The sequence below is a fragment of the Camellia sinensis genome, chromosome 9 (genome assembly GCF_055761805.1).
Source record: "Camellia sinensis isolate YWXY chromosome 9, ASM5576180v1, whole genome shotgun sequence".
Taxonomy (NCBI): domain Eukaryota; kingdom Viridiplantae; phylum Streptophyta; class Magnoliopsida; order Ericales; family Theaceae; genus Camellia; species Camellia sinensis.
The window spans coordinates 48,345,348-48,367,345 of NC_138969.1; the positions used below are offsets into that span (position 1 = coordinate 48,345,348).

Sequence of the window (21,998 nt, forward strand, 5' to 3'; positions counted from 1 at the left end):
CTTTAGGAAGCTCTTTAAATAATTTGTAAAGCTCTTCAAATAATTTGTGTGTACAGATAAGTAAAATAAGAAAACATAATATTGGAATGCATAGATTAAAAATGAATTAGGAAAAATAAAGAAATTAGGTTGATTTGATAATCGTAAACTGTTTATTTTTTTTGTGTTTGTCTCTAAAAATTTGAATGATCTATTTTTAAAAATGTATTTGTCGTTCATTATTTTGAAAATAAATACAATAAAATAAAAATATTATGATTATCGATTTTATTTTATTTTATTTTATAAATAATATATATTGAAAATCTACAAATTTTATGAAAAAATCCAACTCAAGAAGAAAAATATAATATACGAGAGAAATCAAATTGGAACTGGAGTGTCTTCGTTCTTTTATCGAGTTGGACAGTTCAGTTTGACTCATTGGGTTGGATTTTGTATCATTTTTTGATACTTCGAATCGTTCGTATTTTAAAATTTATTGAATATATCATTCTGGTAACAAAATCGAATTAATCAGATAATAAAAAATACATATTTGGATTATATTTTTTTGCCCTTTATATTTTTTAATATAAAATTAATTTAAATACATAGTTATCATTATTAATTAAAGTTAACTTTCAATAAGAACAATATATTTTAAGTAATTTAAATTATTAAAATGGGATTCCAAAAATAAACGACGAAGAGGTCTTTTGAAAAGTAAATTATAATCAATTTCTCATATTATAATCACTTATCCCACTTATAAAAAAATTAATTATAATTAATTTTTAATTAAAACATTAATTATAATTATCCTTTCAAAATAGTCCGAACAAACGGAGAGAAGCCGGTCTCTCCGGTCCCAAATTTTAAAGGATGCATGATAGGCTCCTGTCAAAGACTGCCTCAAATCACGGTCCGATTTCTGAAATTTCAGTGCCGTATATTTCAGCTCCACTCTCATTCTCTCTCTCTCTCTCTCTCTCTCCCTCTCAACGAGGCAAAGAGCTGCAGAGACGCGTCTCGCCTAAAAAGCATACAAAAAGTCTCAACTTTCTCTCTTCTCTCTCACTAGAATCTCCGAATCATCTTTCTTCGTTCGGTAGATTTCACATCCTATACATTTCAATCTATACACACATTCACATATATATATATATATATATATAGAAATCGAAACCACCTCAACGACGACGAAGATCAAGCCCGAGACGACGGCGTTTCAGTTCTCGGATCCCAGTTTCGGAACCAGAGATCTCTCAAATGGCGAAGCGTGGATATAAATTGCGTATCCTCTGAAATTTTTAGCTCACATTGAGCTCTCTCTGATTCGAGTTTTTGATTTAATTCTAGGGTTTTCCATTAGTTTCACATGATCTGAACTACTTTCATTTAGCCATCTTGGAAAATGTATTTTCTCCTCTGTTTGGTTGCTGAGAAAGTAAAGAAAAACAAAAAAAAAAAAAATACCATGGCTTCACTTTTAATCAAATTTAGCTCAGCTCAGTTCAGCTGATTTAAGTTGTGGGATTTCACATTGTTGGGTCATTTAACTAAGAAAAATTTGAGGCTCAGGGGTTTAATTTTTGTTTTCTTGTTCCTGCATTTTCATGGCAATTAAAGAGATGTTAGAGTTTTGAATTTGATGGTTCATTTTTTTTTTGTTGTATTCGTATTGGATGCATTTGTTTTCTTGACTGAATTGAAAATAGAGGAGTTTATGGCTCATTCGGGTAGTGTGAATTGCCTTACTCTCGGGAAGAAGACGTGTCGACTTTTCGTTACCGGTGGGGATGATCAAAAAGTGAATCTTTGGTCGATTGGCAAGGCAACTTCATTAATGGTGAGTTTGAGCTTGGAATTTGGCTTTGGATTTATGATATAGTATTGATTAGTTTGGATTTTACAGCTTGTTGGAGGTGTGCTTGATTTGCATTGTGTTGTAAGTTCATTGATGTATTTGGAAAATTTGCATTGAAATAATTCATGATTAGAGAAAATCTTGTGATTAGTTTCCAATTATGTCAAGAAAACTACAACAATTAGGTTTTCTGTTGTCATCCGCTATATTTCTTGGCATAATTCGGAAATTGTGCAAGCAGTTTTGTGAAAATTTTGAGATATTTATTATTATATACGAGGAAATAGTGAAATACAATTGAGACATTCTGACATTGTTGGCTTAATGAAGTATAGGAGTTATTTCTTGTTCATACAACTTCACTAACTGTGCATCCATTTTAACATCTTATTTATTGTTGAATTTATGTATATTCAGCTTTGAAGACTCTCTTGCATTGCATCATTAATTGTGTGTGCAAGTATTGGTATTCAAAATATACTATGATTTGGTGTCACAGTTGAAGTAGCTGTGGTTACTTTATATGATGGAATAAGGTTGTGTTTCTTTTGCAGAGTCTATGTGGTCACACAAGTCCAGTAGAATCTGTAACATTTGATTCGACAGAGGTTTTGGTGCTTGCTGGAGCTTCTGCTGGTGTTATAAAGTTGTGGGATTTGGAAGAAACAAAGAGTAAGTCGTTTTGTTCTTCATTAGCTCAGTAAAAGTTGAGCCTAGATTGAAAGCATTGTTGCATGATTTTGTTTCTGTAAACTAACAGAAATACATAATTCTGTTTTGTTAAATATTAATTTTGATATATCATGTTTAATATAGATATATGTAATGTAAATTAATCAATATCTCACCGGGGTAATCTGGATTCCTGATTTGCAAGTAGTGGAACTAGAGTATATGTTTTCTATAACTGAAACTTCTTGACCTGCAATTTGTTGTAATAACACGGATTTTAAGAGTGGTGGGTGGCTTGTCCTAATCTAGTTGTTATTAATCTTGAAGTGTAGTGGTTCGCACTCTTACTGGACACAGATCCAATTGCACTGCTGTTGAATTCCATCCATTTGGTGAATTTTTTGCCTCTGGTGCCATGGATACTAATCTAAAGATCTGGGATATCAGAAAGAAGGGATGCATTCACACATACAAGGGTCATACTCGAGGAATTAGTGCTATAAAATTTAGTCCTGATGGTCGCTGGGTAGTATCTGGTGGATTTGATAATGTTGTAAAGGTAATATCAGACTTCTTGTTGGCAGTTCAGCCTGAAAGCAGTATTTTTTTTTAAATTATTGTTTGGATAATGATCCCTATTTTTTTGGACAGGTGTGGGATCTAACTGCTGGAAAGCTCTTGCATGAATTCAAGCTCCATGAAGGACATATTCGATCCATAGATTTCCATCCCCTTGAGTTCCTTTTGGCAACAGGTAAGTTATGCAGGGGTGGAACACGTATTTTTCTTACATAAAACTGTACACTTTGTTTTTCCTATTTGATGTATAGCACTGCATTACTGTTCCAAATCAATCCAAGTAATGAACAACATGCGCAACAAAACAGAGAGAGATGGAAATCTGAGGGGGAAATAATATAAGTGGATGGGGAATTTTCATGGGAGCAAAAATAAAAGGGCAATTCTTCAAAAAATTTAAATCATAAGTAAAAATAATAATTTAAAAAAAAAATTAATATGAGGCAAATAAAAAATTATTCTAAAACCATAGGTAAAATAAAATTTCTTAATCTTCTGTGGCCGCAATTTAGAATTTCATTGGGGAAATTTTGAAAAGAAATTCTAAAATTATATATAAAACTGAAATTTTTCCAAACTCAATGGGGGCAATTTCCCAATATGGGAGGGAATTAGATTTGCTTCCCTCACTCCATTTAGTTTACATTAATCAATTTTTTTTTATGTATATATATTAATATATAGTTTAGTTTCTAAAATATAATCAAAGTGATACATCATTATGTTTATATGTATTTCAATTTTTTTTTTAACTTTTTTATCACTCAATTTTTTTTTAAATATCTCGTATTACTAATCAATCTTTCTCCATCGTATATATAATACATCATTTCTCTTATTAGTATCATACCCCTCCTAACTCTCTTACTCCCTCCACTCTTGCCATCTTCTTGATTTTTCACACCTCAACAAAGAATTGGGCAGGGATAGAATACCACAAACCCAGTGTCAGCCCACCCTTGTCTCATGACTATGATAAAAAGGCTATTTTCGTTTATGGAAATATTCTTTTTTAAAATATAAATCATCTATATAAAATTGAAACCATTATCACTTTGCTATTTTGTTATTTATGTGTTATGAGTGAATCAAGGTGTCGCTATAACATTAAATTAAAAATATAGAAGATGTTAATTTTTTCCATTATAATGTAGGAGAGAATCATACATGTAACTAGCCCAAATCCAACCAAAAGAAAAAGAATTAAAACGAAAAAACTAACAAAACAAAATATAAAAAAATTTCCACTTCTCTATTTACTTTTGGATGATAATTCCAAAATATCATATGGTGTTATTTAATTTTTCTATACAGGATTAATTTGGATTATCATGAACAAAATACTATATGGTGCTCCGAAACTATTTTTGTTGACAAAGATAGTACCCATCGCTTGAAAAACGTTGCCATCCGTATTGGGCTATCAATCCTTCTCTAGTATTTCAATTTTACAATAACACTCAAACCATTTTAGTAATGAAAGATCAATATATTTTTACTATTCTTATTATTTTTAAAAATTAATTGCTATTATTTTTAGATGTCTAATGCAACTAAAACTAAAAAAAGAAGAATGCTACGTACCTCGAAATATTAAAGGCGCGAATGGCTCGAAATCTCAAAACGACGTCGTTTTAAGGGTTTTTTTTATTCTCTTACCGGTAAGATAATATTTTCTGTACTATTCGCGCCATTCGCGCTCCACACATTCGAGGCCTCAATCTTTTATCCTAAAAAAATTATAGTCTTATTAAATTTAATGTGGAGAAACTAAATCCTACTTTTTGTAAATTGTTCGACAATTATTCATAATATATTGTATTCCAATTTTACAATTCTCATTAAAATACGATAAAAAAAATTAAAACAAATTTAAATTATTATCATTAAAAATATTTTTAATTGTTGAAATTAAATAAATTTTCATAAACAAAACTATAAATATAACATTCATCAATTATCTCTTGCATTGAAAAATATGTGAATTTGCCATAGTATTATTCCAGGTTAATTACATTGAGACCCCCTCAACTATTAACGAGTATCTTTTATAGATGATGAGGGTAAGTTGATAGTCACTAATAGTTGAGGAGTCTTGGTGTAATTAACCCTATTATTTTCCATAACTCTCTTGATGAAATTTTAATAAAATTGTGTTTTGTTGGTACATTTATCAAAAAATAATTCGTAGTTTGAATCAACAAAAAATGATGAGTTTATTATCTTCGTTGTTCCATCTGATTGTTGTTTATGATTTTTTTTAATATAATATATTTAGTTTTTACAACTAAAAAATATAATTTTAAGTAAATTAAAATTATTTATGAAATTTTTATTTTTATTAAATACGAAAGTTAAAATTGGAATAAAATATTCCATTATAGGAAATTGAACTTTTTGAGAACAAAATTTATAAAATAAGACTTGATTGTCCATCTAAAAACCTTGATCTATCAATTGTAAGTTATAACAGGGTAGTTATGCATTTAAACTCTACTACAAAACTTGTATAAATTTCCAGTCTAATTTGATCATTTTAAAGCTTAAAAAATTAAGTTTGAAGTTTTTAGTTGTGGTTGTAGTTTAGGCTGAATGAAGCGAGGATTTTTAGTTGTAGCACCGATTAAGGCGATTCTAAAGTGTGTGAAAGCAATTCAAGAGGAGGTTTCAAAGCCATGTTGTGGCCATGGTATCCACAGAGGCCAGTCTTGGCTCCCTTCTTCCCTCCATGGTGGCCGATTCTGCGATTTTCGGGATTCCCAATCCCAAGGGGACCTCTTGCGGCAGAGAAGGTGAAGCAATGTTGGTTGGGTCTTGGTGCCCTACAAAAATCATCCAAGCCTCATCATCATCATCATCATCATCATAATAGAGATGTGGTTTTCCTTATGATGCCTCACCTTAGTGAAGAGTTTGTGAGGTTGTTAAAACAATTCATGAAGATTGCTTTTACACTTGCAGTCTTGATTTTCGTTGGCTTATACATCAATGTTGGCGTCATTCTTCCTTAACATAACCCACACATTCTGTGCCGTTGGCTCATGCACCTACACCACCATATATGATTTTGTACTGTCACTGGTTTCTAGTGCCGACGATCAATTTCTTGTTTTACCTGTACCTGCACCTTTAGATGACTATTCTACGCCTCCACCGGTGGTGTCTGGCGGTGATGATCAACTTCCTGCTACTCCGTTACCAGTGTCTAGTGACAATCAAGAGGCATTGTCATCGGTGTCTAGTGATGATGATGATCATGAACTTCCAGCTCCGTCACCTGATTTTGGTGGTGATGATAATGAATTTCTTGCTTCGGCACCGAGATTTGATGGTGATGAACTTGTTGCTCTGACACCGCTGTTTGATGGTGGCAAATGATGATGAACTTCTAGCGCTAGCACCCTTGTCTAGTGATGGTGACGATGAACTTCCTGCTCTGGCACCGGTCTTTACCGCTACCACCACCACTAGTATTACCTTACCACACCACTACCACCACTACCAAAGTCATAGGCACGACCATTGCCACCATCCTATCACTATCGGCGCTACCACCATCACCACTACTACATACATTTCACACCACACCATGCTACAACCACCTAATGTTTTGATACTCAAACTTTTAAGAGAATCACAAAAAATAATCGGGTCACGGATTACTAGTTCAACGTCAGGTCAACCAAAATCAAACTGGTATCGAACTGTGATGTCATAAATATATTAAAAATTATGTATAAATAACCAAAATAAATATTAAAAATTTAAAAATCTTAAATTTTTTTGACATGTTTCGTCTTTTTTTTTTTTCTAAAGTAAATAAGTAAATGCACAAAATAATAATTTAACCTAAAATATTAAGTATACACTTGTAATATCTTGTTCATAGTACATAGACATACATATATGCATATATGAGTATTTAATGGAAAGGCACAAGTTGTCTCATCACATTAAAGTTGAAGTCATTTCATGACATTAATGTTTCAACTTTCAATGTAACAATTTATGTTCTCAACATAAACAAGGTTGATAAAAAAAAACATAGACTATATCATTGACCATTTACAACAAAGTTTAGGAGGAGGGAGGGTCTCACCTTCGTCATAGACAGTCACGGTTGGAGCTGGAGCCCATCGACTATCGAGGTTGGATTGGTGTGGCGTGTCGTGAGTCGGTGGATAGGTTGCCCAGTACAGTACTGGGGAAATGGTTATCGCCGGATTGGTTAGGGAGTTTCCGAAAGGGTAAGAAACCCATTCCATCACCATCAACCGGAAACAGGTCAAATGGTTTGGCGGTTTTGAAAATCAAGAACGGTTTTTATGTTGTGAACGGTTCTTTTAGGTATTCAGGACCGGAAAGCTGACCAAGTCCCAATTCTACCTGCCGATTTGATCCAGTTTTTAAAACCTCACTATCCCCTCGCCACTATCACCACCTTCAACACCACCATTGATAATAAAAAAATTTCTTTCCATTCCATCTTCTTAATAGGCTTAACCAAACACGGGAATGAAATTTGTCATTTAATTCCTATATCATTCCATGTTGGCAACAAAACATTGGACGGAGAATAGGCAATATTCCTTTCCATTCAAACTTGTGGTTCATTCCCACTCTCATTCCATTCTCAGTTCATTTCATTTGTGTATGAAACGTACCTTGAAAGCTCGATAAATAAAAGTGTACAACTTTTTTTTTTTCTTTATTGGCAAGTCTTTGCATCTAATACATGAGTCACTACGTGCAATTTTCAACTTGTGTTTGATATCATATTTGTTTTCCATTTAGACCAGAGAGGGAAAAATCCAACATTTGCTCTTACCAAAAAGGAAGGGGTGTTCTTTTTTTAAAATAATTTTTTGTGTTTGGGTAGCAAGGGGATCCTATGATGGTGGGCTATTGGGTACTGATGGTGGTTGGTGGGCTAACATTCATCTTGTTATCTGTGCATTAACCATATATTTAGTTCTATATTACAGTTGGGTTCGATATGTGTCATGGCTTTTCACATCATCTAACAAATTTATGGGATGTTGGAAATTGTGAATGATATGTCAATGCGCCTCAAATATAAATATTTACTGCCTCATTTGTGCTCTAAATTGGCTTCTGGTTTTCACTTTCCTTCTCTGGTAAGTTGTAGTGATGTGTGAGCTATTGTTCAGGTTCAGCAGACAGGACAGTGAAATTTTGGGATTTGGAGTCCTTTGAACTAATTGGATCAACCAGACCGGAGGTATGTGTGCTTGTGTAATTCTAACCTTGTTGATAATTTAAGCTTTGTGAAGTTGATATTTATTCATTACCTTATTAAAGTTTGCAACAAAGAAATTGCTGAGACAAGTTGTTGAGTTCACTGCTAGAGGTTAGAAACACAATCTTTTTCACAATTTTCTTGTTCTTTTTTATTTTCCAGGCTACAGAGGTACGATCAATTGCCTTTCACCCAGATGGAAGAACCCTGTTTTGTGGATTGAATGATAGCTTAAAGGTTCCAATCTCAACCACTTGATATTTTAAGATTTGGTTTCGGCCTTTTGGGAAAAGAAATTAGCCATTACGTGTCCGTGCCCCTTTAACTGCAGGTTTATTCATGGGAGCCTGTAATTTGTCACGATGCTGTGGATATGGGATGGTCAACACTGGGTGACATCTGTATACATGATGGAAAACTCTTGGGTTGCTCGTATTATCGGAACTCTATTGCGATTTGGGCATCAGATATTTCGGTAGTTGCCTTCATCTAGTTCTTTTTAACTACTTCGATTATTTTCTTTCATTGTTACTTTACAAGCTTTTTTTCCCCTTTGCATCTTAAATTCAGTTTCTCTTTTTCCTCAAGTCCATTTGTCTTCTTTTTGTCAGCTTATCGAGCCATGTGGGGCTGGCTTGGTAACTGAGCAGAAACATGATCTTCAGGAAAGTCCTTTGGATAAAGTAGGGAGTCATAGAACGACTGCTTCAAGTGTGCGCTGCCCATCTCCAGATTATGAGATTAAAGAGATAAAAAATATATACGTGGACAGTAAGTTTTTGTATTTACTTGAAAATTGTAATTTCGGTCTTACTCAAAATCTGATTATGTTTGGATACCCTTTTTAATTATATTCATCCATTGACGATATGGGATGTGGATTCAAAGGTTGGGAACAGGGCGGTTTTTGGATATTTGCAAGGCCTTGATATACCAGTATTACACATGATGTTTATAAATTTATATTGATTTAATTTCTATTTAGTTGTGATATGCCTTTGTTAATTTTATAAATTCATATTGATTTCTCTAAGTTGTGATATATATTTGTTATTGATTTTATGTTACTTGTGGTCACACTGAGCAAGAGAATTTGTACATAAAATGTATTCATCTGCCCGTTCAGTGGTTAATTAAAACCTATGAAGCACTGGCACACGGGCTATTGTAAAAAAGTTGCAACTAGGCTGATTTGTGGGTTGTTTAGACAGATAGATTAAGTCTGCATGTAAGTGATGTGCATGCCTAGGCCTAAACCAGGGATGACTACAGTATTTTTACGTAGTTGCTCAAGTTGTGATCTTATTTGGATACCCAATAAATTCTCTGTAGTGTCTGTACCGTTTTGCTTTTGGTTATATTGTCTGTCCCCTAACATGTTGTTCCATGAAAATCTGCAGGTGGTACTCCAGTTGCCTCGAAAAGAGTTGGTTCTTATACGTCTCCTAAGGTTGTAAACCCCTCTGATTCCAAGGAAATCAATAATATACAAGCCCAGAAGAAGGGTCCTGCAGTTGCTGTGCATGCAAAAAATATTGGGCAAACAAATACTAAATCCTTCATAGTACCTAGTGTTGTACCTCGGGACAATGCTGATGGAAAAGAATCGGCCAATTCTAGAAGAGAATCTGTTAGCTCTGGGAGGGCCAGCATTGGTATGTCACTCAAGCCACCTCATATACGGAGGCCATCAGCTACCAAATTTGATGGGGAGAGGCTGTCGGTGCCCATTGAATCTGAATCTTTTTGCAAAAGAAGTGATGATACTGCAGTGGATCCAAGCTTCCATCACAGGCTTATAGCAGATGATGATGCTAGAGAAACCTCTGTGGAAAAGCATTTGAATATCAAGAGTGTTGCAGAGAAGTTCGAAAAAGTTTTGTCACCAAAGGGACCATCTAATCAAGAAAACGGTTAAGTTCTTTTTCCTCTGCTACACTGCTATTTCTTTACATGACATTTTATGCACTTTCTGTTCTATCCTTTTAATTTATACATGTTTCTATTCTTTTTCTTTTCATGTCTACTTACTCTCCTGTTTATTCGTCAAATTATTTTGCATGAGTAGTTTTTATCTGTTCGCTCCACTTTATAGTCTTGTCCTGAAAATTGTCTTTGGCTACAACTTCTTGTTCTCATTCCACTCTATGAAAGGGCCCAACATATCTCATAGCACCTTCAGCTGAATTAATTTCTCCATACATAGGCAGCAAATTTGGTCTTCTATGCAGCTTCCATAAAACTCTTGTACCAACTGATGCTTTTTTTACCTTCTTATCTATTTTATTTTTGTAATTATTTCTTTCTTCCCTGTTCACTCATCAATCTCTGGGTCCATTTTAGTGATGACTGAACTTTTGAATTTTCTGTTTCTTAACTACCTTGCATAAAACATGATAAAGCATGTGTGTTGACATTATTGCTTTGTGAACATACAGATCTGGGAATTCATTGCCAATTACATTAACAAATCTGTATTTTGAGATTGAAACTTTACCTAGAACTTGCAGCATATTGATTCTGTTTTCAGAAGACATTTAAATTTTCCAGAAAGAAAGGGGAGATTACTTGACAAAACCAATTTCTGAAAACATCATTTCTTCCATTTCCAGTTTGAAATTCTTTAAAGAAAGACTAATGTAAGTTTTTAAACTCCATTTTCATTTCAATATTTATCAAAGTCCAGTACTTTCTCTTCTGTACTGTTTTCATTCCTCTCTTGGGTTTTTGAAAGGATAGAAGAATGTTTTGCTTCATATCGTACATATGTCCAAAATATGATTTATGTTTTTGAATGTTATCGTATGAGATTTTGATTATATATACAATCTATTGCTCACGAGTTTGATTGGTTTTTCTTTCCTTTTTTTTCCCTTCATTATTTTCAGGCAATGACCCCCCCAGTAGCTCTGAAGGGACAAATTCGGTTAAACTTGTCAATGGAGGTTTGCTATCAAATGATATCTACACTGTTTGAAAGGTCACATTGTATAGAATTTGATTCATTTAGAATTTGATTCTTTTGGCAGTGGCAGTTGTACAGGGAAGGACGCGCTCTCTGGTTGAGAGGTTTGAAAGGAGAGAAAGATTAAATAGTGATGAGGTTCAGGCACATGATACAACCGCTCATATAATAACTGAGACTGCTAAAACAACCCCCATGCTGGTAGGGTTTTTACCTACTTAAATGGTTATCTTTTTGTGACTGATGCATGGGCAAAGTGATGTGTGATATTGTTTTGATTTTGTATGAACACACATGCAGGATATTTTGAATTAGTAGGCTACTTGTATTACTGCTAATGATGCAGTGTATAATTAATCATAATTAAATTCTATGAGCACAAGCACTTGATCTAGCCTCATGTATCAGTGCCTGACTCCTATGGGATGTGGGAACATCATTTGGTGTCTTGTATTAGCACTCTGGTAAACACTATTATTTCCAATTGCTTGGAAGCAAGTTGGATTGTTCCATGCTGCTGATTTTAAATACCCTCATCTTCTGTTTGATATGACCTTTCAGTTTGGTCTATATTGGTACTTGGTTTTAACTGGATGGACCATACCTAAAGTAAAGGTTGGAAGAGTTGGGGTGCAAGGGGGATAGGCCATAGTTGTATAAATTGAAACCTATGGAATTAGTGTCCCAGTTTCTCTCTCTCTCAATTAAGGTTCTACAAACTAGTAGGCTAGCCGAAGTAATGATTGCATTTATGAGGAAGAGGAAGGGGAAGAGAGGCCTGGGGGATTGGGATTTGTTCTGGAGTGTATAATGTTAAACATTATATTTCAGTTTTCTTTTTTTCCTTCTCTCATTTAATGCAGACACATTTTTAGATTTTGTCTAAAGAGTCTGTCTTTTGAATATTCATCTTGTTACGTGGCGACTTACAGAATAGAGATCCACAAATTACTGGAAGGGAGTTGACATCCTCAAATGATGGTGACTTAACTGAAGATTTGATGCAGAATCATGATGTATTCTTGAGTACCCTTCAGTCCCGCTTGACGAAATTACAGGTAAGTTTAGCGGGTCCAAATCAGCCTCCATTGCCAGAACATTTAAAGATGTTGCTGGCTGGTTGTTATGCCGCTGATAGTCTATTTTGGTGTACTGTTATTGCTTGTTACATGAATTGCGTTCTAGCATCTTATTTTATATTACAAGGCTGTGAGCATGTAAAATTCTTGTAGAAATTTAATGTATAAAGAGAAAAAGAGAATTGTATTATTGATTGATGTTTGTAATTGTTGAATTATTGAATGCTACAATGATTCCTATATATAGAAGAGTAGGTGGTAGATGGAGTAGGTAAAGTGGAGGTGGTAGGTGGAGTAGGTGAAGTGGAGGTGGTAGTGGTGTAGTGGGTTAGGTTTAGTGGAGTAGGTGAGGTGGTAGTGGTGTAGTAGGTTAGGTTTAGTGGGTGAAGTAGGTGATAGGTTTTAACAGCCCCCCGCAAACTCAAATAGGTTTCTATCTTCACACCTATTTGAGTTTGAGGGGGGGTTATACACAGTATAAAGAGAAAAAGAGAATTGTATTATTGATTGATGTTTGTAATTGTTGAATTATTGAATGCTACAATGATTCCTATATATAGAAGAGTAGGTGGTAGATGGAGTAGGTAAAGTGGAGGTGGTAGGTGGAGTAGGTGAAGTGGAGGTGGTAGTGGTGTAGTGGGTTAGGTTTAGTGGAGTAGGTGAGGTGGTAGTGGTGTAGTGGGTTAGGTTTAGTGGGTGAAGTAGGTGATAGGTTTTAACAGCCCCCCGCAAACTCAAGGGGGATAGGAACTAACCAACTTGAGTTTGGAGAGAGTAACAAAACAAGAAAATACATAAAAAATAAAAGAGGATAGGAGACACTGTATGGTCGTGTCAGACCGTTGTAGAAGACCGATGTAGAAGACACTGGCTCGTGTCGGACCGATGTAGAAGACAGTTTATGGGGTCATGTCGGACCGTTGTAGAAGACAGTTTACGGAGTCTTGCTGGACCCTTGTAGAAACTAACCGGAATCAATGTCGGGACAGTTTACAGAGTCTTGTCGGACCCATAAAGGAGCTAACCGGAATCAATGTAGGGACAGTTTACAGAGTCTTGTCGGACCCATGAAGGAGCTAACCGGAATCAATGTCGGGACAGTTTACAGAGTCTTGTCGGACCCATGAAGGAGCTAACCGGAATCAATGTCGGGACAGTTTACAGAGTCTTGTCGGACCCATGAAGGAGCTAACCGGAATCAATGTCGGGACAGTTTACAGAGTCTTGTCGGACCCTTAAAAATCGCACCCTCAAAAGATGTGTCCAATTTTTCAAAAAAGGCGTGCCATCAAAAGGCGTGCCCAATCCATAAAAAAACGTGCCATCAAAATGCGTGTCCAATCCATAAAAAGGCGTGCCATCAAAAGTTGCGCCCTCAAAAGGCGCGCCCACTTCATCAAAAGTCGGGCCCGACAGAAAGCGTCGAGCCATCAAAAGGTGAGCCGGAGACGCGGCGAGGCACGTGAGCGACAGAGCGGCGTGTCGGCCGCGTCGTCAGTGTCAATATAAACCAATGCGGAGGCGGAGGAAACCAAACCAGACTGAAACCTCTGAACTTGTCATTCTGAAACAATCTGTAAATACTCTGTATCCAACCCTTCTCGGAAACACTCAGCAACCCAAAAAACATGGCCTCTTCTTCCCGTTCAGCTACCCAGAACATGGCCTCATCTTCCCGTGGTCTGCTCACTCTCTTTCCCGACCTCAACGAGTCAACAGGAGAGATAACAGGTGCGGTGGCCCGTGAACCTCAACCAAACACCTCTGGTTTTGCTCCGTTGAACTTTCCGATGCGGTCGGTGGAGCAAAAAATGGCAGTGCAAACGGATATTGAGGCCAATCAGTATACATTGAAGTCATGTGTGGAAACCATGACTGCGGTCACAAACTTGTCGCACCGGCTGCAGAGTAGGACAAATGAGGTGCAGCAGTTAAACGCCCAACTGGCTCTGCTCCAGCGCATGTATAAGGATGCGCGAGCAGAGATAAGTGTGCTAAAGGCGGAAAATAAGGAGCTGAAGCGGAAGGCCACCGTGATGTTCCGATTTGGAGGTCCGCCATATGCTGCAGTGGAGGAGTATGGGGGAGTGAACGTGCTGGGCGGCGTGGAAAACACGGAGGCAGCACCGGCAAGGGCCGCTCAGGACGGAGGCAAGAAGAAGAGACCGGCGGCAGAGTAGAGAGAAAAATCCCGCCTGTGGATGTGGTTGTTTGGGTTTGTTTGTTTGTTTTTTTTTTTTTTTTTTGGTGTAAAATTGTGATCAGGGCGAAATCCCGATAGAAATAAAATGAGTGTATTGTGCAAATCCGAATGGCTTGAAGGTACAAGACTGAGCAGAAAAATTAGATGGAATGAAATTTTTTTTTTTTTTTTTTTATTTTTTATTTTTAATTTTTTTATTTTTAATAATAAAAAATTGAGGTTCAAGGAAAAGTTGGGCTGTGGAAAGAAGAAAAAGAAAAAGTAGCACCCACGTGAGTTCCATCCAATTTTTTATATATATAAGATAAAAAAAATAAGGTTTGGACGGTGGAAAAATATTTTAAAATAGAAAAAATTATATAATATAGTTATCTCTTTGAAACTATATGCTGGTGTTGATCAAAAAAGTGGGCCAAATTACCAATACCGCCAATCTTGTAGACATCCTGAAGTGGGAGACGAAGAGGCTTGTCTGATGGCCTCTTGGGCTCTGTAATCATGTCGAGGGCATCAAGAAGGGTTGGGCCCTTGTACCATGTTACCGGTGTAGAAGACACTGTATGAGTGTGTATATAGACTGCCCAAAAGATATACATGGATATAGATATCGAGCCCTCAAAAGTCGTGCCCTATTTTGTGGCTTGGAATAGCAGGGGATTGAAACCAGACGCAAGGAAGGCCGGTGTCGCGACGGAGCTTTGGCAAAGGGACATCGACGTGCAAGCGGTGGTGGTCTCCGGCGACAGAACAGTAGTACACTCAGAAAGGAAATTTCAAGGTATGTGTAGAAAAATTTTAGCAGATTAGGTTGAGGTCCGGCGGACGGCCAAGGCGAGGTTGCCGCCCGCCGGTGAAGCGAAAAATACTAAGTGCTTAACCTTGCTCTGATACCATGTAGAAATTTAATGTATAAAGAGAAAAAGAGAATTGTATTATTGATTGATGTTTGTAATTGTTGAATTATTGAATGCTACAATGATTCCTATATATAGAAGAGTAGGTGGTAGATGGAGTAGGTAAAGTGGAGGTGGTAGGTGGAGTAGGTGAAGTGGAGGTGGTAGTGGTGTAGTGGGTTAGGTTTAGTGGAGTAGGTGAGGTGGTAGTGGTGTAGTGGGTTAGGTTTAGTGGGTGAAGTAGGTGATAGGTTTTAACAATTCTAATAAATTTGCAGGTGTTGCGGCATTTTTGGGATCGGAATGATATTAATGGTGCTATTGATGCTGTGAGGAAGTTGCCTGATCATTCTGTGGGTATTCATTGGATGATTTCAAGTCTGTTGCTTGTTCTGTTGGTAACCAGTTTCGTGTTTGTTTAATTTTTTGAAGGTTCATTCTCCCTGGTGTAGGTACAAGCAGACCTGATGAGTATTCTCATGGAGAAAATGGAGATTCTCACCTTAGATCTGTTTTCTTGCTTGCTGCCTGTGCTTTTGGGTTTACTGGATAGCAAGATAGAAAGGTAAATTTTTATGTTGCTGGGGGTCGGAAAACATTGACATGGGGTGCTGTAGTGTCTGTGATAATGCTTTCTGGATTCTTAAGTCCAGATTATTGACCAAATCCAGGGGACCCAATCTACTAGTAATTTGTTCAGAGAGTTGACTTTATATTATAGTTTTCATGTTAGAAAATAGTCTTTTAATGAAGAATGGATTAATCTAGTGGAGGATCCAAGAACTCTTCCTGCACTATCTCTTGTGTGTATGTGTGTTTTCTGAAGAGGGGTGGGGAGGAGGAGGCAAAAGTGATTCATTTTTCTCTCCTCCCCAGAAAAGGTCATTATCCAAGAAGGTAGTTTTTCTTACAGGAATTATTCTAATTAAGTACATAAAATCTAGATAAAAAACTTTTTTTTTAATGAAGCACTAAAACCTAGAGAAAACTTGATATTATCTTGAGGTTTCTCATTTGAAATTGAAAAGAAAAAGTACACATACACGCAAAGGAAGCAGAAATTATAAAATGAAAGAAACAAGAGCCTTTTATAATAATACTTGACAGAGATGTAAGATTTCCTTATAATTCCTAGAGAAAATCTCTTTTCTGATTGATGGTTATTAATACAGTGAAACGATACTTGACACAGCATGTATGATTTTCAAATAATTACTAGAAAAATAAATAAATAAATTACTGTATGATTGAAGAATATCACTGATAAATTGTGAATTTGCAATAAATATCCTCTTTATTTCTTGGATCCTGACAGATATCTTAATAATGCTTACAATTATATAGGCATGCCAATATTTCCCTGGAGATGCTATTGAAACTTGTTGCAGTCTTTGGACCAGTAGTCCGCTCAACCATTTCAGCACCTCCAGTCATTGGTCCCGATCTTCATGCAGAGAAAAGGTACAGCTATCAACATCTAATGGAACTTTTTTTTTGTGGTTCCATTCCCACCCACCATTCTAAATATATGGCAGTGAATGGATGAGAATTACTTGTATAGCACACTGATTTCTTCTTGAAAATTTTCTCTGACAGACTCGAATGCTGCAGTCAGTGTTTTATCCATCTGCAGAAGATCCCAAAAATTCTTCCGGTGTTTATAAGGTAAAGAAGCTGTTTCGTGGTTAGTCAGCTTTTTATTAAATGTAAGAACATTAGGTTTAGGTGGTGTTGTCAGAAATCGGTCTTCGCTGTTTAGCTTGCCTGATAAATTGGTAGTCATGAAATCCCTCTTTTCATGTCCCAAATGGCCAAATCTATCTTAAACCATTTCTTCTTTAAAAGAAGACGTAATGGACAATCATGAAGTAAACTACATAATGGAAACTCGTTATATTGGAAAAGACATGGTAATAAAGTTTAAGAAATATGTAGTTTCATCTTCCAAGTTTTGCAATTGTAAATATAAACACAAGCTGGTTAGTTCAATCTCTATACCACTTTTTACAAAGTTACCCATTTAAACATATTAGGTTGTTGAATAGCTTTATTTGCTTTCTTGCCTCAAGTAACGACGAATGTGGTTTCGCAACTCATAACTCTTTTTTAATCTATTTACTAATGATTTTCTGTAGGAGAGGTGGTCTACTGGCGAAATGTGCTCAAGAACTAAATCTAGTTCTTCAAAACTCATGACCCCCATAATCCACCACTGCCATTGAAGGGGGTCATGCACTAGCTCAGCTGCTAGCCTTTTAATAGGATTCACATGAGAGATAACCATGTCGATATTGAGGCACCCAAAATTTTGTCTATATTATGCCGATACCTGTTTCAGCTGCTAGTAAGAGATAGTCTCTCAATACATAGGTCTGTCGGCAGCGCGTTCTTCTAATGATTATAGTATGTAATATTTGACAATCATATGTATATTGTACTTGTAATAGTCCAACTAGATGTGTACATTGTGCTTCTTTAATGCAAATGAAATTTATGTTCCATCTTGTCTTCTGGTGATCTCTCTTGCTCAGCAACAGCCTTGATTGATTCAACCATTTTGTCTTTGTTTTCGATTCTCTAAATTATGGTTCAATTCTGTTTTTAATGTTTTGAGTTTTTATAACTATGTTCCGGGGATAATATAGTTTGATTACAATGTGGGTACTCTTGTTAAATTTTAACTTTTGATGTTAATGGGTTATTTGATTGTCTTCAACCCCCCCTCATTCATTTAATATGAAGTTGAGAAGCGTTTCATTGTTATATTTTGGATCTTTCTCTACCATTTGTTCTGCTTGCATTTAGAATAATGACAACTCTTTTGGAGATGCTGTGGATGATCTGATCCTGTCTACTCTCTATTCTGATCGACTCCAATGCTATACATTGGTGATTAAATTTGAGTATGTGATGATGTTGTAGTGTATTGTGTCCACAGTTTACCACGGAATCCAGAAACTAAACTAGTTTGGATAATCTATTTACACTTAAATCGTGCATAGAACAATACAAAAATAATTAATATATGATTTAACTTATTTTAGTTGAGTCTCATCACATCTGTATTGTTTTCTCAAACAGGAAGCATTAATAAATACATAATTTGACAAAAATTGAAAAAGTTTCTTAAAAAAAGAGAGACCAGTTTAAAAGCCATCCTTTTAAAAGCTGCGTGAAAAACACTTTATAGTTGGATAACATTGAAGATTGAATGAAACAACTACATGAAGTACATTAAACATTACAACGGATAAAAGAACATAAAAGCTGTGAAACGATGGCACAAACACAGGTTTTATTGAATTATGAACAATGGGTAGGATACAAAAGGGAGATTGGTGTACAAGTGCTCTATTTTGCTTTTCTGACCATGACAAAACCAGGTGCTAATCAGAGGAGCATGTTCAAACTGCACTAGTCAGGCCCCGAGGGTGTAACCTCAATTTCTACAACCATGATTGTCAAATACTTGGAAAATTTACAACAAAAAGTAAATGCGCAAGTCAATCTAACTTGGATTCCATGGTAGACAGGCTTCTATTTAACGCTCTTTCCATGGAAGCGACAGCTGGTTTCAAGGTCTGCTGAGGTCACTGAAAATGGCTTAACAGATGATCTCAGTGATTCGGGTCCCTCTGCAATGATTCTCTTGCATAATGAATCACAGTTGCTAATCACCTTAGTCAACCTTCCCTTCAGCTCCCCAAGATCAACCTGCAATGCATGAACTGCATGCAATTTTTATACACAGTTAAATAACAACTTTAATGTGAAGTCTTATTATACAAAGCCCACAATCTACAACATCACATCAACAGATTCTCAAAATAATAGTTCAAATCAAGCAAGTCATCCTTTCATCAGGTACATGAGCACATTCAAGAAGAACCAAGGTACGCAACTTGGGCTTCCACCAAAATTTTCAGGGCTAAGCGTTCTTAATTGAACAGTTATTGCCTATCAACGGCATTCCATAATATGAGATTTGGGTTGGTGAGCAGTTTCTTAGAAATTGTTTTTTTGCAACCTGCAATGGGCTTGTGCTTTTTTTTTTCCCTTTCTTTATTTTTATTATATATATATATATATATATATATATATATATATATTTAAGTTTATTTATTGAAGAGTCTAGGCAAGAGCATCACTCACCTTCTGATAGATGATGCGAAGTAGTCTTCATTGTCGAGACTGAATAATTAAAACGCTGAAGAAGTTTAACTGTCAAAGCATCTGCAACTTCTATCTTGTTTTCTACCTCTTCCTGCATCAGTTATAATCGATTATCATAATATGCAGCAAAACAAATCAAATGGATATCCATGGATTCTGCCACTAAATACTAGACAGGGTTCAGGTGAGCTGGCTGCAGATCTAATCTTATCCATGCCTTGTCCAGACAGAAGACATAAATATACTTACTGCAATAACAGCACTATTGTAAAATATGACTTTTATCATTCTCAAAGTGAACCTGTTTATCGTCTGGATTTTTGCCTCCTGCCAATCACGGTACATTGAGAAGAGCTCCAGCAGCACCATCGAATTTACTGTATCAATTTCATCCATAGGAATGTTATACTATTTCAAAATGATGCATCACATACAAAAAATGGTGTGAATAAAGTAACAATACATGTGTACTCAAAAACACAAGCTACACCAAATTAAGTTGCAACCGTTACTATATCCAAAAAGAACAGGTCAAATGTTTCATTTGTGCATGCATATATATCAAATATGCATCTGCAATGTGAAACTGTTCCAGCAGACTGTAATGCTTCCATGCTTTTTACACATGAATAACATGAATGAATATTATTTCACACACACAAGTATGTTCATCATAAGAACGAAACTCAGAAGGAACTGACAGAGGCGTGCACAAGTGGTAAGAGGCATGTGGCTTAATTCGATGCGAAAGAATTACATCAGAACACACATGGAGACAGAGATGAACGGGAAGTGGGTTTTAAAGTTTGTAAGAGGAGCTAATTTAAGCCCACTAAATTATTTAGGCCCAATAGCCCAAGATTAGTGGGCCCGAATTTATCGCAAGTCCAAGATTGGTGGGCTTGGATTTATCGCCGTCAAACGGGCTTAATGGCTCTAAGCCTCGAAAGGGTTCGGATCCACGAACCTAGAGACTTACTCAAGCCCGGACTCGAAAGGGTATTAAGCAAGCCTAGAGATCCGAGGCACTCGGACTCGAAAGGGTTCGGATCCACGAACCTAGAGGTCCGAAACACTTGGCTTCGAACGGATTCAGACGCAATCTAGAAGTCGCTCCGTTAATGAGTCCCAGAACACTTGCGGGCTCGAAGCTTTCCGGGATCTACGTACCAGAACCATGGGCGTAATGGAGTCCGAACAAAGGACCCGATCCCGAGGACGGTGAGTGGAGATAAATTCACTCTTCGGTTAAACTAGCCTATACCCGGGTCGAGGTGGCACGACCCCGGGGGGTCCATGAGACTCGGCAATACTTTGCGGCAGGACGTCCTCTGGGACTACCCCTGACCCTTTGGGATGATTGGGGATCATTGGTTAGGTGTGGCTAAGAAGAAGGGTTCGCCGAGGGATTGATCTCCTCTTCGGGGTTTTCTCATCCTCGGAGAAGTCACCTCCTTAGAGAGGTCACCTCCTCGGACAAGGTGGTTAGAGAGAATATCCCCCATGTGCCTTGCACATGGGCTCCATCCTACATCATGAGGTGCCTATAAATAGCACCCACCCATAGTTTTACAAGGGATGGATTTTGGAGATTTTTAACTCTTGGGAAAGAACTAATTTCCCTTCTCCATTATCAACCTTGAGAGTGAAAGTGGGAGATCCATGGGAGAGCCTTGCCATTATTCTATTCTCTAGTCATTTTGCCTTCTTCTTCACCCAATCTCTTATCTCCATCATCTCCTTTGTTGTTGTATTTCTAAGTTGAGATTATTGAAGAATCTAAGCCTCTCATCATATTCTAGAGAATTCGAAGTTGTTCTTCAAGGATTTTCGAAGATCTTCGAATTTTCCAACTCTTTTCTTGAACCCTCTCCTACAAAGTTATGGGGCATGATTCACTTTCAGCAGTTGACATCTTTAGAATGACATGTAAAATAGAATTAGTACATTGAAGCACTTTCCTATGAGTTATAATTATAACACAAATTCTTGCTCAGTTCCACCCTAGCCCATTCTTGGAAGAGCAGACAAACCCCATCTCTCCCTCATTAAATAACTTAGGTTACCTTTGGTAGAGCTTTCTAAATATGATTTGAGAGTAGGAGTTGTATTTTGAATTTGTGAGTTTTGGAATTATGATTTGAGTATAAAAAATTTGTTTGGTTATGGTTTTTTAATAGAGTGTTGAATTGAGTTTTGAATTGTATGTGGAATTGAGTTATAAAAGTTTGATGTGACCTGTGAGATAAAAAAATTTGTTTGGTGATAAGTTTTTAAAATAGTTTTCAAAACTTAATTCAACCTATAATTGATAATCAAACACAC

The 21,998-nt window shown here is 36.4% G+C and overlaps 2 protein-coding genes across 4 annotated transcripts; one reads left to right on the forward strand and one right to left on the reverse strand.

Annotated features, from left to right (window-relative positions):
* Positions 1 to 790: 790 nt before the first annotated feature.
* LOC114278866 (katanin p80 WD40 repeat-containing subunit B1 homolog KTN80.1) lies at positions 791 to 17,999 on the forward strand. 3 transcript variants are annotated; one of them, XM_082886771.1, is made up of 18 exons: positions 791 to 1,276; positions 1,701 to 1,831; positions 2,404 to 2,521; positions 2,849 to 3,080; positions 3,173 to 3,275; positions 8,272 to 8,342; positions 8,523 to 8,597; positions 8,692 to 8,835; positions 8,972 to 9,131; positions 9,761 to 10,273; positions 11,249 to 11,305; positions 11,390 to 11,526; positions 12,258 to 12,383; positions 15,779 to 15,853; positions 15,953 to 16,065; positions 16,845 to 16,961; positions 17,097 to 17,165; positions 17,636 to 17,999. In XM_082886771.1, exons 4-18 carry the CDS (start codon positions 2,937 to 2,939, stop codon positions 17,694 to 17,696), a joined length of 1,965 nt encoding a protein of 654 aa, XP_082742897.1. In that variant the 5' UTR covers positions 791 to 1,276; positions 1,701 to 1,831; positions 2,404 to 2,521; positions 2,849 to 2,936; the 3' UTR covers positions 17,697 to 17,999. The 3 variants fall into 3 exon arrangements, 2 of the variants coding, with proteins under 2 accessions (XP_082742897.1, XP_082742896.1); XM_082886770.1 differs by having other exon boundaries at positions 809 to 1,276; positions 2,854 to 3,080; XR_014339644.1 differs by having other exon boundaries at positions 843 to 1,276; positions 2,854 to 3,080; positions 16,816 to 16,961.
* A 708-nt stretch (positions 18,000 to 18,707) lies between these two features.
* LOC114278864 (uncharacterized) lies at positions 18,708 to 20,474 on the reverse strand. Its single transcript, XM_082886772.1, has 3 exons — positions 19,975 to 20,474; positions 19,653 to 19,771; positions 18,708 to 19,228 (listed from the first exon to the last, which is right to left on the reverse strand). Exons 1-3 carry the CDS (start codon positions 20,067 to 20,069, stop codon positions 19,038 to 19,040), a joined length of 405 nt encoding a protein of 134 aa, XP_082742898.1. The 5' UTR covers positions 20,070 to 20,474; the 3' UTR covers positions 18,708 to 19,037.
* Positions 20,475 to 21,998: the final 1,524 nt, after the last annotated feature.

Excerpts from the sequence above, each read along its gene's own strand:
- LOC114278866 (XM_082886770.1), top strand. The coding sequence starts at position 1,252 with ATGGCGAAGCGTGGATATAAATTGC. Across the intron at positions 11,306-11,389 it reads GGTTAAACTTGTCAATGGAG|TGGCAGTTGTACAGGGAAGG; the intron begins GTTTGCTATCAA and ends TTCTTTTGGCAG. Across the intron at positions 15,854-15,952 it reads GGAAGTTGCCTGATCATTCT|GTACAAGCAGACCTGATGAG; the intron begins GTGGGTATTCAT and ends TCCCTGGTGTAG.
- LOC114278864 (XM_082886772.1), bottom strand. The coding sequence starts at position 20,069 with ATGGATGAAATTGATACAGTAAATTCGATGGTGCTGCTGGAGCTCTTC. Across the intron at positions 19,772-19,974 it reads AAAATCCAGACGATAAACAG|GATGCAGGAAGAGGTAGAAA; the intron begins GTTCACTTTGAG and ends TCGATTATAACT. Across the intron at positions 19,229-19,652 it reads TTCGCATCATCTATCAGAAG|TTCATGCATTGCAGGTTGAT; the intron begins GTGAGTGATGCT and ends AATTGCATGCAG.